Source organism: Podarcis muralis, chromosome 6, assembly GCF_964188315.1.
Source record: "Podarcis muralis chromosome 6, rPodMur119.hap1.1, whole genome shotgun sequence".
Classification (NCBI taxonomy): Eukaryota; Metazoa; Chordata; class Lepidosauria; order Squamata; family Lacertidae; genus Podarcis; species Podarcis muralis.
In genome coordinates this window covers 900,781-914,863 of record NC_135660.1, presented here as the reverse complement: position 1 = coordinate 914,863, position 14,083 = coordinate 900,781, and the positions used below count along the sequence as shown (strand labels likewise).

Sequence of the window (14,083 nt, the reverse complement as noted above, 5' to 3'; positions counted from 1 at the left end):
CATTAGGTCCAGTCGTGGCCGACTCTGGGGTTGCGGCGCTCATCTCGCTTTACTGGCCGAGGGAGCTGGCGTACAGCTTCCGGGTCATGTGGCCAGCATGACTAAGCCGCTTCTGGCAAACCAGAGCAGCACACGGAAACGCCGTTTACCTTCCCGCTGGAGCGGTACTTATTTATCTGCTTGCACTTTGACGCTCTTTCGAACTGCTAGGTTGGCAGGATCAGGGACCGAGCAACGGGAGCTCACCCCGTCATGGGGATTCGAACCGCCGACCTTCTGATCGGCAAGTCCTAGGCTCTGTGGTTTAACCCACAGCGCCACCCGCGTCCCTCATATACAGTCATACCTTGGGTTAAAGTTGCTTCCAGGTTTCGCCTCTCGCACATGCGCAGACGCTCAAAATGACGTCATGCACAAAGCGGCAAACCGCGGCATGCACAGACGCAGGTTGCGTTCACTTCAGGATGCAAACAGGGCTCCAGAACGGATCCCATCTGCATCCATAGGTACCACTGTATAAGGAAGCAGAAGAAGAGTTTGGATTTGATATCCTGCCTTTCACTCCCCTTCAGGAGTCTCCAAGCGGCTAACATTCTCCTTTCCCTTCCTCCCCCACAACAAACACTCTGTGAGGTGAGTGGGGCTGAGAGACTTCAGAGAAGCGTGACTGGCCCAAGGTCACCCAGCAGCTGCATGTGGAGGAGCAGGGAATCGAACCCGGTTCATCAGATTACGAGTCCACCGCTCTTAACCACTACACCACACTGGCTCTCAAGGGTCTTCGGTTTCAGTGTATCTGAAGAAGTGTGCATGCACACGAAAGCTTATTCCCAGAACAAACTTAGTTGGTCTCTGAGGTGCTACTGGACAATTTTCTTATTTATTTCGACTTCAAATGAGTTGTTCAGCTCCTGCCTTGTTGCTGAAAGCGCTTTGCATGTTCTGCGAGGTTATGGCCAATCTGCTTCGTTTCCAGATGGGTCTGTGGACGCCGAGCGCAGCATCGTCACCGACATGGTCAGCCAAATGGACCCTCAGGGCAAGAGGACAATCTTTGTTCTGACAAAAGTGGACCTTGCCGAGAAAAACGTGGCCAGTCCAAGCAGGGTGAGGAAGAGGAGGGTGTGGAGGAATGATTTTGTCCCCCTGGTGCTGACGGGGCCTCCGGGGAGGGCAAGAAGAGAAACGTCTGCTGGAAGATCCCAAAGGGACTTCTTATTTTGACAACTTGATTCCCAGAGCTGTTGGGAGTCATTAGATGGCTTCTGTTCTCAAAGGTGTCAGATCTGCTCTGCAGACACTGCGTGACTCTGATGTTTGCTTCCGGATTGATTTGATTGATCGAAAATATTTATAGAAAGGGACTCCAAGGGTCATCTAGTCAAAACTTCTGCAAAGCAGGAATCACAGCTAAACAACCCGTGAGAGACAGCCATCCAGCCTCTGTTGAAAAGAGTCCACCACCTTCTGAGGGAGTCCGTTCCACTGTTGAGCAGCTCTTAATGTCAGAAAGTTCTTCTTAACGATTAGTCGGCATCTCCTCTCTAGTCGTGTTATAATGCTTAATACTTAGAATCCCTACGTGGCTTACATAAAATCGTATGAAATTACAATTTAAAGTTACTTCTATATCAGACATAAAATACATCTCCGCAGTGATGCACGAGCCAGATAGGGCCCCTGCAGACAGATGAGTCCCTGGGAGGTGCTTAAAATCCACTGCACTTCCTTCTGAATGGGCTGAGCATGGGGGTGGGGGCCAGCCCCAGAGGGTTGGGGCCACAACTGAGAAGGACGAGGGTTTTGTCCAGGCTTTTCTCTGACTGCAGCACCAGGAAAACTTGCTTTCTGAAGTCAGCAAACTTTTATGGGCTCCCCCAGCCCCCCAGGAGTGTGTGTGTGGAACGGTTTCTTCCTTTTCCTTTGATAAAAACAGTTATAACTTATGAGAAAAGTTGCTACCTGGGAAATAGTCCGATATTTAAATGTTCTCAGGTTTGTGTGTGTGTAAGAGTGTTATAATTGCTCCTTTTACAAAAGAACCTGCTCCTTATTTTTAAAGCACTCGGCAGATAGTTAAAGCATGCATCAGCCCTGGGCTGTTGCAGAGGGTTTTTAAAGACCCCGGAACTTGATTCAGGACTGGCTTTCATGGCTTTTGCCATGCTAGGACGCCCCCCCCCCCCCAAGCTGGCCACTCTTTCCTATTTTGTATCTTCTTTCACTGTTTGAGTAAAGGAAAGCCGAGAACTCCTACGAGATCAGCTTGGCTGCTTTCCCATTTTCACAGATCCAGCAGATAATTGAAGGCAAGCTCTTCCCAATGAAGGCTCTGGGGTATTTTGCAGTCGTCACAGGAAAAGGTAATCCTAGCTTTGCATTGGGCCAGCGGGTGGAGGCAGAGGGCGTATGCTGGACAGTGCTGAGTGTGTTTCTCTCTCTCTCTCTCTCTCTCCCTCTCCCCCTGCCCCCCAACCCGGCTGCCTCTAGGAAATAGCTGCGAAAGTATTGAATCTATTAAAGAGTACGAAGAGGAATTTTTCCAAAACTCCAAACTACTCAAGTATGCCACTATTTGTTCCTGTTTTTGAAGTGCCTCTTGCTGGTTTTAATGCCAGTGGGCAGTGCAGGCTTTAGGGGGTGGGTTGTGTGAAACATGGGCTGAAATGGTTTCTCAGAAAGCAAAGTGTGATCGCCTGAGGGGTTGCTTTGAACGGGCCGTCCTGAAAGACTCTCTGACTCCACATGACTTCCCTGATGGAGGCCTTTCAGCCCTCAGAAATGTCACGTGTGGGGTTAATCCTGTGCGAGAGCCCAGTGGAAATGCCTCGGGAATAATCCAGAAACTCCCAGCCTCTGATCTGGAGGAATGCAGTGGTTGTGTGCAACATTCCCGGAGGAATTTGGACCTGAAGATAATTCCTAGGAAAACCTAACACGGTTGTATCCAAGCAATGGCTTTGTGTTAATGGAAAACACTTTGTGTCTCGGAAAGCTGCCCCCTGGGGTTCAGGGACTCTTGGTAACAGTGTGGGAGAACTTCAGTAGGTGGGAAAGATCAGCAGAAATTGGGGCACTGGGCCTTTGCAGGAGCACAAATGATTTCCATTAATGCAAAGCTACCACTGGATACAACCGCAGGTGAATGGACTCTGCCTTCCTTTAAGGTCCAGCCCTGTGCCAGCTCCTTCTGTGTCTGCTCCCTAGTCCTTAGTCCTTGTGCTTTAGGGCTGGAGCTTCATTCTGGCTGAGAAGTTGCGTCCTGCCGCAGGACAGGAGCACAGAATGTGCTTCTACGCTCTGCCCGTCTTTCTGTTCTGGGCAGGCTTCTCAAATTCACGCCTGTGGTCAGCAGCCCTCCTTTCTCTGGACCGTATGATGAGCCCCAGTTTGGAGCTAATGGGGGGACATGGGGTGGGCACCATCCCCAGCTTTGCACAGTGAAACTGGGGGACTATATGCCCCTTCTCCATCTTGGGGGAACAGCAGGGGCCCGGGAGCCACCCATTTGTGGATCCCTGTTTCTGATGTCTCACAAGGTCCTCCTTCCTAAATGAAATTATACAGTCTCTTGGCTCCAGAGGAAAACCATAGAATTGCACACTTGGACACCCAGGATCACCTAGTCCATGGGTAGGCAACCTAAGGCCCAGGGGCCGGATCCAGCCCAATCTCCTTCTCAATCCGACCCGCGGACGGTCCGGGAATGAGCGTGTTTTTACATGAGTAGAATGTGTCCTTTTATTTAAAATGCATCTCTGGGTTATTTGTGGGGCATAGGAATTGTTCAGTTTCCCCCCAAAAAATATAGTCCGGCCCCCCACAAGGTCTGAGGGACAGTGGACCGGCCCCCTGCTGAAAAAGTTTGCTGACCCCTGACCTAGTCGAACCCCCTTCAATGCAGGAAGCACTACTACTAAGAGTAATAATAATAATAAATTTATTATTTATACCCCATCCATCTGGCTGGGTTTCCCCAGCCACTCTAGGCGGCTCCCAACAGAATAATAAGCAATAAAACCTCAAATATTTGTGAAATGGGACTGTCTACTCTGGTATATTTTGAGGTGTGGACTACAATGTGATTCCCCCCGCCCCAGCCTCACTACCAGTTTTCCCCCTTTCCCCGTGTTTGCTTCTTTAATTTTTTTCTTGGGGAAGGTGTTCTCTTGCTTGCAAATCCGCCCCAGTGTTTGTGTCGCTGTCGTGTCCTTTGCAGGAACTGCATGCTGAAGGCCCACCAGGTGACCACGCGGAACCTCAGCCTTGCCGTGTCGGACTGTTTTTGGAAAATGGTGCGAGAGTCTGTGGAGCAGCAGGCGGACGCTTTCAAAGGTAACGGTTGCGCTGGCAGATCTGGACTGAGGAGTCCGTCTCTTCTCAGGAGCCAGGCATGTCCTGGTGTCTGATTCCCCTGGATATGGAGAGTATTTCTGGGCCCCCCTCAGGAGTCTTACTGGAAACAGCTTTCTGGACTTATCCAAAAAAGTTGGAATGTTAGTCTGTTGTTGTTTGAGCTTTTTGAAAGTTTTGAATGGTGGTCATTTTTCCTTACTGACAATTTTATTGTTTGACCGATTTTGTAAACTGCTTTGAAGTTTGTGTACAAATTGTATGCAATCAATAGAAATCTGTGCTCTGCAAACTTTTAAGCTGCGCAGCAGTTTGCGAGTGACACACCGTTGACGGACAGGATCCATGTGTCGGAATGCGCTTGCCTTCCTGTACGAAGGCAAAACGTGTGTGCTGGGGGGTTGGAATGGACGTGTTTTCCAACCTGGTTCTTTAGCATGCCATGTGCATTGTTAGAGTTGGATGAAACGTCAGGCGTGGGCAGTGTTCTGCATCCAGGGAGGAAATGCATTGTCTAGAGCATGGGTAGGCAAAATAAGGCCCGCGGGCCGGATCAGGCCCAGTTGCCTTCTGGATCCGGTCTGTGGACAGTCCGGGCCCCGTGGATCGCCAGTGCGCGCGTTCTTTCCCTCACACGGCGGCAGCAACTGCGCATCCTCCCTCCCTCCTCCTGACTTCTCCCCGCCCTGCCTAGAGGAGGAAGGGGGCTGGGCTGAGCTGGATGAGCACCATTTTAAGGAGCCCCTCTCCAGAGCCCTTTCGTGTGCCGCTCTTCATCCCGCTGCTGCTGCCACCATCCCCTGCCACTCCGAAGACACAAGTAGGCAGCCCCCAGGGCTCGTGGTGCTCTTGCATCATCCCCCCCCAAATATAGTCCAGCCCCCCCCAAGGTCTGAGGGACAGTGGACTGGCCCCCTGCTGAAAAAGTTTGCTGACCCCTAGTCTAGAGCCCCACATAAGAAGAAAAGCCGGGTTGGATCTCGCCTGCAGAAGAGGATGGGTGGAAACTGACTTTCTAGCCCCCTTCTTTCCCTGGCACCCCCCCCCCCAGGCTCCCTTGAGGGGGAGGCGTGAAAACGGCATGGAGGCACCTCCCGTATGTGTGGGCTCCAGGCACAGAAAGCCCCCCCCCCTCAATTTCCACAATTGCCGCAGCTCATTCAGTCGGGTCCCCATGGGAGCCTTTGTGGGGCAGGAGCTGCTGCCGAAAGGGGCAGGGTCAGGAGTGGGCTGCTGCCCCCTCACTTCGGAGGGTGAATCTCTGGCTCCAGATAAACTAGCCACGGATTTGACCTCCCTTCCCCATAACTTCTCCCCATAGCAACCCGCTTTAATCTGGAGACTGAGTGGAAGAATAACTACCCCCGCTTGCGAGAACTTGACCGGGTAAGTCCATTTCCTGGCTGAGAGCCAGAGGGGGCCCTGATCTCCATCCTCTTTTGGGGAGAGCTTGGATGCGAGAGGGTCGGCCTGTGTTTTACCCAGGCTGGGAGCCCCGTCTTGCTGGCACTGCTGCTGCAGTTACGGAGTAGCTTCCTCAGGGAGACCTGTTGATCAGTACTCCTGCGTAGCTTTTTGTGCTTTTGTCTGGGACGCACATGGGCTGGGGGGGGGGCAGGAGGGAGTGGGAAGGAGGAAGGACTGGACCTGGGAGGGGAATCGGGGCGTCTTGAGCAGCTCAACCAAACACCAGAACCGCTGCTTGAGGGGTCTCTGTGTTTGAAGGGGCCACTCAAGGGCCCCCAGTTAATTTCATTGAAGGAGTGGCCTGTCGTTTGCCCATCCTTGAGCTTGATAGCCCCAGGGCTCTGAATCCGCACAGCATGTCCATGTACGTTCCTCCGTCTGACTTATCGCAAGCGTCTCAATGACTACAAACGCTTCTCGTTTTTCTGTCTAGAATGAACTGTTTGAAAAAGCAAAGAACGAAATCCTCGATGAAGTCATAAGCTTGAGCCAGGTGACACCAAAGCACTGGTACAGTAATTAGTTGGAGATTTTTACTTTGCTTCTTCGTTCTGCGCTGGCGTTTCGGTTTATAGAGCAGGTTCTGCGAAGATTATAATAGGCTGCCCTGTGTTCTCCGTGATCCTGTGATGATGCCATATATCTCAGAAAAGCCCATCTGGGATCCATCCACTCCTTTCTCCCGATGAAACGTTTATTGGTTCTGCGTGTCTGACTTTGGCAACCCCTGGCCATGCTGGGGGAGGACTGGCAAGGTTGCTGCTCTCTTAAGAGAAATCCTAGCGTCCGCTGTTGACTGTTCTTCGTCCATGAGTTATAGAAGCCAGCAGAGAGGGGAGAGTCTTTTCTAAATATAGGCAAGAGCAACTCTTTGCAGAAGGCCGTAAATACTCTGCTCTTTACTTAAATGAAAACCAAAAGAAAAGGAAAGAGAGAGAGTCTGCGCCCTGAAAAGTTGGACTTTATGAAAGGCATGGGAAGCTGTGTCTGTGTGCATCTTCTGCCCAGTTTGGCTCCCTTTGCCGGCCTTTAGGGCAAAGACCAATGGCTGCAGGGCTATGTGTGCATGTGCTGCCCCTCTGGCAATTTCGCAAGGAGGTGCTGCTGGAGCACTGGCCCAGTCCTCCTTTGCAGCCTTCAGGGCTGGGGACTGCCAGGAAGTTGACCCTCTTGGATCCCCTTTTAGCAACACAGTGTTTTCTCACTGGAGACTTTTCTCCCAGGCAAGCAGTTCCTTGCGGAGCGTTTTGCACAGTGCCTTTTAGATCCTCTCCTGCCAGATCAGGCCAGGAGGCTTTGATGGATGAACTGAAACGTGTCTTGTTCCGGGAACAGCGTTCGCTGAAAGGATTAATTTGCTTTGGGCGAGAACTTGATGTAAACCATCATTTGGCCAAACACAATAGTAATCCATGCTTTTAGAAGGGTTTTTTGGTTTTGGTCTTTCTTTAAATTCTTCAGTTCCTTTTAAGTTCTCATAAATAACTCTTGCAAGGCTTGAAAACCTGGCTGCCTGCTCTACTGTTAAAGAGCAGAGCAAGTCTGAACCCATCTGGGCTCACTTGGCAATTTTGAGCTTACCACAAAAGGGAGACGCTCTCCGTAGCAATCAAGCAAAGGCTGGAGTTTAGCTGGCCTTACTAAGAAGCAACTGAAGGAGCAAAAAGGGTTTCCAGTGATCCTGCTGGATGATCCTCACAATCACAGGAGAGGAGTGCAGGGATCTGCTGCTGCTGCTGCTTCTGCCGCCGCCGCTTGCCTTGGGAAGCAAGCTGCAGTCAAGCTCGTTTTCAGCAGGCTACGCTCTCATCCATTTGCTCCATGCAGTATAGTACGGTGGCGTCTCATGTGAGGGTGCTGTAGGTTATGAGAAAGCTAGAGCAATAATCCGCCAACGAATTTGGGATGTGGAACTGCAATGTCACGTGCGCGAGATGAATAAACACCCAGCAATAAAAGATAATGGGAGAGGGTTTACCTCAGCAATATATCTGTCAAAATTACAAATACCTAAATACAGACGGTCGTTTACCCTCGCTAGATTCAACGTGCTGCCATCTGCCTTATTGCAGGGCAGATTCAAGGGTAAACCATATGTGGAACGAGTCTGCCCCTGCGGCTTGATGGAGGTAGAAACTGTCTCTCATGTCTTGTTATGCCGTTGTTTCTACAGGGATATACATTCGGTACTTATCATCCCTGCTATACAAAAATCTCCAAATGGGTCTGAACTTCAGTGTCTAAAATCCCTGGTAGAGAACAAGGCTCCAGAGATCAAGCTAAGGGTGGCCAAATTCTGTGCGACTGCCATAAAACTTAGGGAACAAGCTGTGCTACCGTAATGACTAAGGCCTTAAATGACAATTTTAGGTTATATTTTAGTGATTAAGATTTAACATATATTTTTAACTGCCACTATATCTGTATTGCTCCTATTATACCCAATTGAAATTCAAATGTATCCTTATCGTGTTTTATGACTTCCCTGATATTGTATGTGAACTGGAACTGGTCTGTGACCGAAATTAATTAATCAATTCAATTCATGTGAGGGTTCAGTTCCAAGGGTTGTGCGCAGTGCTTTTTTTCTGGTTGGTACGCAGTACCAACACCTCTTTTTCTAGATGTACCGGCACATTTTTGTCTACTGGTTGTGCGTATAGACAAAAATGCCCATACTCAGACCCCCTGGAACCGAATTCCCGCTTGCAGAGCAATTAAAAAAATCACTCAGCCACACATATACAGTCATACCTCATGTTACGTTTGCTTCATGTTACGGTCTTTCAGGTTGCATCCCACAGCGACCTGGAAATACTGGAAAGGGTTACTTCCATGTTTCGCTGCTCATGCATGCGCAGAAGCGCAAAATGACGTCATGTGCATGCACAGAAGTGGCAAATCGCAACCCACGTGTGTGCGGGTTGAGCTCTTTTCATGTTGCGAATGGGCCTCTGGAACAGATCCCATTTGCAACCAGAGGTACCACTGTTCTAGAACCAAATGAACACAGAAAAGCAAAAGCATGGACCTCAGTACTGAGCAAGTCCACAACTGCTTAAAACTGAAACATCACAGCCTCTCCCACTACCTGCTTGTGGGGGCTTGGGGAGGAGGGAGTCTCTTTTTGCCACTGGGTCTCTCTCTGGGCCACCTGTGGGGATGCAAAATGACCTCTGGTTGTCCCTCCCCCCCTTTAGGGAAGAGATCCTTCAGAAGACCTTGTGGGACAGGGTCTCGACGCACGTGATAGAAAACATCTACCTCCCGGCAGCACAAACCACAAACTCTGGCACCTTCAACACCACAGTGGACATCAAGCTGAAGCAGTGGACAGACAAACAGCTGCCCAACAAGGCCGTGGAGGTGAGGCTGTTTGGGGTTGACCTGCGCAAGCGGAGGGGTGAATCTCAGCTGAATCTCCTTCTCTGTCCCCGCAAAGGCACAGATGCAACGGCACATGAAACAAGCCTGCTCTTTGGAGGGGGGCTGCCTGCCTCTCCCCCCCCCCCCCGATTCTCATAGATCAGGCTTCCTCAACCTCGGACCTCCAGACGTTTTGAGACTACAACTCCCATCATCCCTGACCACCGGTCCTGCTAGCTAGGGATCATGGGAGTTGGAGGCCAAAAACATCTGCAAGGTCGAGGTTGAGGAAGCCTGTCATAGATTCATTTTAGGGATACGCAAAGAATTGCCCACAATGGCAGGTGTTGTGAAGGCTAGGCATGTCCTTGGAGCAGATCCAGAGGTGCACGCCTCTTTGCCGAGCTCCGCAGCTGGTCAGCTCAAGTCCCTTGGGAAATCCATTCTCCCTTTTTGAGAGAAAGCGTGTGGGCACCCAGGCCGCTTTCCTGGAGCCCTGCAGTCTCAATGAGTCCTGTGTGGCTGAAGGTGTCTTCTTGACACCCCCATGTCCTGCTTGCCGGATTCCCACTGTGGGCATCGGGTTGGCCGTTGCGGGGGCAGGATGCTCGTCTGATTTAGCAGGGCTCTTCTGGTGTCCTTGCCACCCACACCTCAGTTCTGTGCCATCACCAGTTCTGGTCCTTCAGAGTGCCTCTTCCACCCACTCTACTCCTCAGCCAGCCCCACAGGCTGCCCCCTCCCTTCTTCCCACATGCCTCTGGCATCTCTTCCCACCTCACCTCTCTTTCTGCATAGCAACCCTCTCTGCACAGCCCTGGAAACAGCCCCTTCTCATATGGTGTCTGGTGTCTCCTCTGCGCCCCACCCACCCTCTCCAGTTCAACCTTTCACTTCCCTCACGGAAGTGGCTCTGTCGGTTATCATTCCGTGTTGGGCATCTTCAGTGTCAGGGCACAGGCGGTCCCCCCCCCCCCGCCCCCCTGTTATTGCACAGGGCATGTGAGTTGATGTGTTTGATGTGAATCAGTTTCCGCATCTCGTGTTAGAACTGCCTCCCTCTGCTGGCCTCAGCGCTTGTCTGAGCCCAGTCTGGTGCCTCCAGCGTTGAGCCGCGTCTCAAGGCCGGACTCTGTTTCCCCATCTGCAGGTTGCCTGGGAGACCCTCCAGGAGGAGTTTGCTCGCTTCATGACGGAAGAGAAGGGCCAAGAGCACGACGACATCTTTGACAAACTGAAGCAAGCCGTGAAGGATGAGAGCATCAAGCGCCACAAGTGGAACGAGAGAGCAGAAGACAGCCTGGTGGGGCCTTCATCCTTTCCCTTAATGTATTTCTTGGCATAGAAGAAATGATTCCCTCTCTCTTTCGACAAGGCTTTGTGTGTGCTTTTCTGGTTTTAAAATATTGTCTCTTTATGCACGGACGAAGGAGTTGCCAGAGCCTTTCTTTGGTTGGTGGGGCTTCCAGTGGTGGCGTTGGCATCACTGCTTAGAAATTTGTTCATTGACTTGATTAATTGAATCCATATCATTACCTGGATAGACATGTGAAGGCCTGGGTGAAAAACAGAAATATTGAATGAATACCCAGAAAAAGTGGAAAGAGGAGGAAATGTTTTTTCCTTTATTGTTGTTGTCATTTCTTGGCCTTCACATCTCTACAGTGGTACCTGTAGTTGTGGACTTAATCCACTTCGGGGTGCCATTCTCACCCCGAAAAGCCCGCAACTAGAGCGTCTGTTCTGCGCATGTGCATGGTGCGATCAAGCGCTTCTGCGTGCGTAAGCTGAAAGTCCGTAACCAGAGCGGAACGCAACACAAGGTATGACTGTATACCCAAAATACTACAGTGACGCTCAGCCAAACGTTAGAATGTCTTTTGGGGGGTATTCAGTCTGACTAAGGCAACAAATGTGTAACTGGGGCTGGGGGCACGCAGGCCACCCCTCAACTCCTGATCTTCATGCAGAAGCTGTGAGCATAGAGGTTTTCTCCCTCTTACGTGTGTTTTGCCCTCATGGGGTCAAACGAAACACCTGAAGAAGGCTGAATCCATTTCGCAGTCCATCATAACTCCAAGCTTGTCCTTCCCAGAAAGAGAGGGATCTGAAATCAGATCACAGGGACTCCCTTCTCCCTGCTCTGCTGCCACTTGCAGTGAGCTCACTTGAGCTGGCCTGGAGCATGTCGGCTCTTCCAGCAGCTTTGCTTTGGGAATTCCTGAGGAACAAGCTTCTGAATTATCTGGCGCTTTTGCTGCGCATGTGGAAGCTGGGTTGCTTTAAGGGGGAGAAAAAGCAGAGCCCATTTGGGGACCTGACGGCTGCCCTGTGCTTTGGCAGAGAGTGATCCAGCACAACGCCCTGGAGGACCGCTCCATCTCCGACAAGCAGCAGTGGGACGCAGCGATTCAGTTCATGGAGGAGACCCTGCACAGTCGCCTGAAAGACAGTGAGTGCTCCTCCCCCTTGGCTGCCTTTCTCGGGAGCTGAGCTTTTGCCACCGGACGCTACCATTAAATCCTCCAGGTCGCCCCTTGGTCAGGGCGCTGTTGTCTCTTCCGCCCTGACCTGTCCTCCTCCTCCTGCAGCTGCTCCCCCCTTTGCAGGCAGTCCAGAATGCTGCTTATTAAATCAGTGGTTGCTCACCATGAGAGGGGAGGGAGAGAACATCGCAGTGTGGTGTTGTGTACTCAGTGTTGTGCTCTTTGTGTTCTTGTCCAGCTGAATCAGTCATTGAAGACATGGTGGGCCCAGACTGGAAGAAAAGGTGGCTCTACTGGGTGGGGCGCACCAAAGAACAGGTAAAAAACTGCGCAGGTGTTGCCCTGGGATTCTCTGGCTCAGCCCAGCTGCAGTGTGTGTGTGTGTGTGTGTGTGTGTGTGTGCTGAAATGAAGAAGCCTGATCAAAACATGGGAGGAGAGAGCCCTTGCTGTGCAATTCCTGGGTCTGCAGAGGTGTGCCCAGATCAAGGTGCTTTTCCGGAAAACCTGAGTGACCCCAAGGCCAGCTTATTGGGTTGGGGACGCGGGTGGCGCTGTGGATAAAAGCCTCAGCGCCTAGGGTTTGCTGATCGAAAAGTTGGCGGTTCGAATCCCCGCGGCGGGGTGCGCTCCCGTCGTTCGGTCCCAGCGCCTGCCAACCTAGCAGTTCGAAAGCACCCCCGGGTGCAAGTAGATAAATAGGGACCGCTTACTAGCAGGAAGGTAAACGGCGTTTCCGTGTGCTGCGCTGGTTCGCCAGATGCAGCTTGTCACGCTGGCCACGTGACCTGGAAGTGTCTCCGGACAGCGCTGGCCCCCGGCCTCTTGAGTGAGATGGGCGCACAACCCTAGAGTCTATCAAGACTGGCCCGTATGGGCAGGGGTACCTTTACCGTTACCTTATTGGGTTGGGGGAGTGAGTCAGGAGAGAAGCTGGAAACATTCTGTCCCTGCTTTTGTCCTTATAACTTTGCACAACTTTTGTGCCTTGGCTAGGTGCTGTCTTTTGGGAGACATAAACATGCAAGGTGTACCAGAATCCTGCTTTCATTTCCCCCCACTCCGCTTAGGGCAAGAGTGAGACTTTAAAATAAAAAAAGCAATGGCATTTCTTTTGTTTTAAGACCATCCGCAATGAAACGAAAAACGAACTTGAGAAGATGATAAAATGCAACGAAGAGCATCCGGCTTACCTTGCAAACGACGAGGTCACAACCGTCCGGAAGAACCTGGAGGCCCGGGGGGTGGCCGTGGACCCCTGCCTGGTAAGAAGCTCTGCCAGCTCCTTTCAGTTCCAGTAACAGGGAAAGGCTGGGCTCTGAATATGGAAACCATCATCGGCTCTGAACAGTCCCAGCAAGGCTCGTTGGAAATGTTTGCTGTTCTGCCAAAATGGCTGGTTGCTTTTCGGGAAGTTAAGCTGCCAGACATTCTTGGGGAGGTCAAAGTATGTGTGGAGGTGTGTTTGATGGTCGTAATAAGGGGAAAGGCTTAGCAGAAGTGCCATGTCTTCCTTCCTTCCTTCCCTTTCCCCCTCCCTCGCTCTGAGTGAGACGTTGGCGTCAGAAGCTGGCCGTGTGTTTTCTTGGGCTACTCTTAGGGAGTGCAGTTCATAGCATGTTGGTTTTGGCCACGGGGGATTCAAATTCTCTACCCAAGATTTCCCACTTACTTCCACATTTCGGTAAGTAGCTTGAGCAAGGAACAGAGAAGTCAGACCACTTGGTCCACCCAGCTCGGTGTTGTCTGGGCTGAGTGTCAGTGACCCTCCAGTATTTCGGACAGGCATCTGTCCTAGCCCTGTCTGGAGAGGCTGCCAGGGACTGGGCCTGAGTCCTTCTGCATGCCAAGCAACTGCTGCATCCCTGAGCTGTGACCCTTTCCTAAATTCCCAGACTTGCTGTGAGGATGCAATTAGCGGAAGACTCTGTGTTTGAGGGGGGGAAGCTGAATCCTGCTAGATCGGGGGCGGCAAGGTTTACCTCACCTGGGCCAGTTCACTCCTGCTGAGATCACTCCGGGGACCGGATCACATCTGCGCAGACATGATTTTCGGCATCTGTGTAGATGCGATTTCCGGCGCTGTGGAAGCGAGTCCGCGCTCCGCATTGTGCCGGTTTAGCGCAGCACGCAGGGACTCGCCGAGCGGGTGGCGCAGTTCGGGGGCCATTTAAACGACCCCCGTGGGCTGTTCATGGCCCACGGGCCACAGGTTGCCGCCCCCTGTGCTAGATGCTGCTTCAGACATGATTCAGGAGAGCACGTTTCTTTCATGCTCTCCGTTTGCGGAGCACTTTCCCCATCGGGAATAGGCGGCTGCTGGACAGGTTTCAGTAAAAACAACCACCCCAAAACAGACCTGGTGCTTTTCCTCCTCCCCTTCTTGGGAGGTGGTGTCCATGTGAGCCAGCA

The 14,083-nt window shown here is 51.6% G+C and overlaps 1 protein-coding gene across 5 annotated transcripts in view; it reads left to right on the top strand.

Moving 5' to 3' along the window:
* Positions 1 to 14,083, top strand: part of OPA1 (OPA1 mitochondrial dynamin like GTPase) — a 55,957-nt gene that overhangs the window by 23,877 nt on the left and 17,997 nt on the right. For all 5 annotated transcript variants that reach the window (XM_077929590.1, XM_077929588.1, XM_077929589.1 and 2 more), the window contains 11 exons: positions 977 to 1,107; positions 2,291 to 2,363; positions 2,491 to 2,563; positions 4,220 to 4,335; positions 5,675 to 5,739; positions 6,254 to 6,330; positions 9,021 to 9,186; positions 10,337 to 10,489; positions 11,530 to 11,638; positions 11,911 to 11,990; positions 12,796 to 12,936. In XM_077929590.1, coding sequence (XP_077785716.1) covers positions 977 to 1,107; positions 2,291 to 2,363; positions 2,491 to 2,563; positions 4,220 to 4,335; positions 5,675 to 5,739; positions 6,254 to 6,330; positions 9,021 to 9,186; positions 10,337 to 10,489; positions 11,530 to 11,638; positions 11,911 to 11,990; positions 12,796 to 12,936 — 1,184 coding nt within the window. The remainder of the gene's footprint in view (positions 1 to 976; positions 1,108 to 2,290; positions 2,364 to 2,490; positions 2,564 to 4,219; positions 4,336 to 5,674; positions 5,740 to 6,253; positions 6,331 to 9,020; positions 9,187 to 10,336; positions 10,490 to 11,529; positions 11,639 to 11,910; positions 11,991 to 12,795; positions 12,937 to 14,083) is intronic.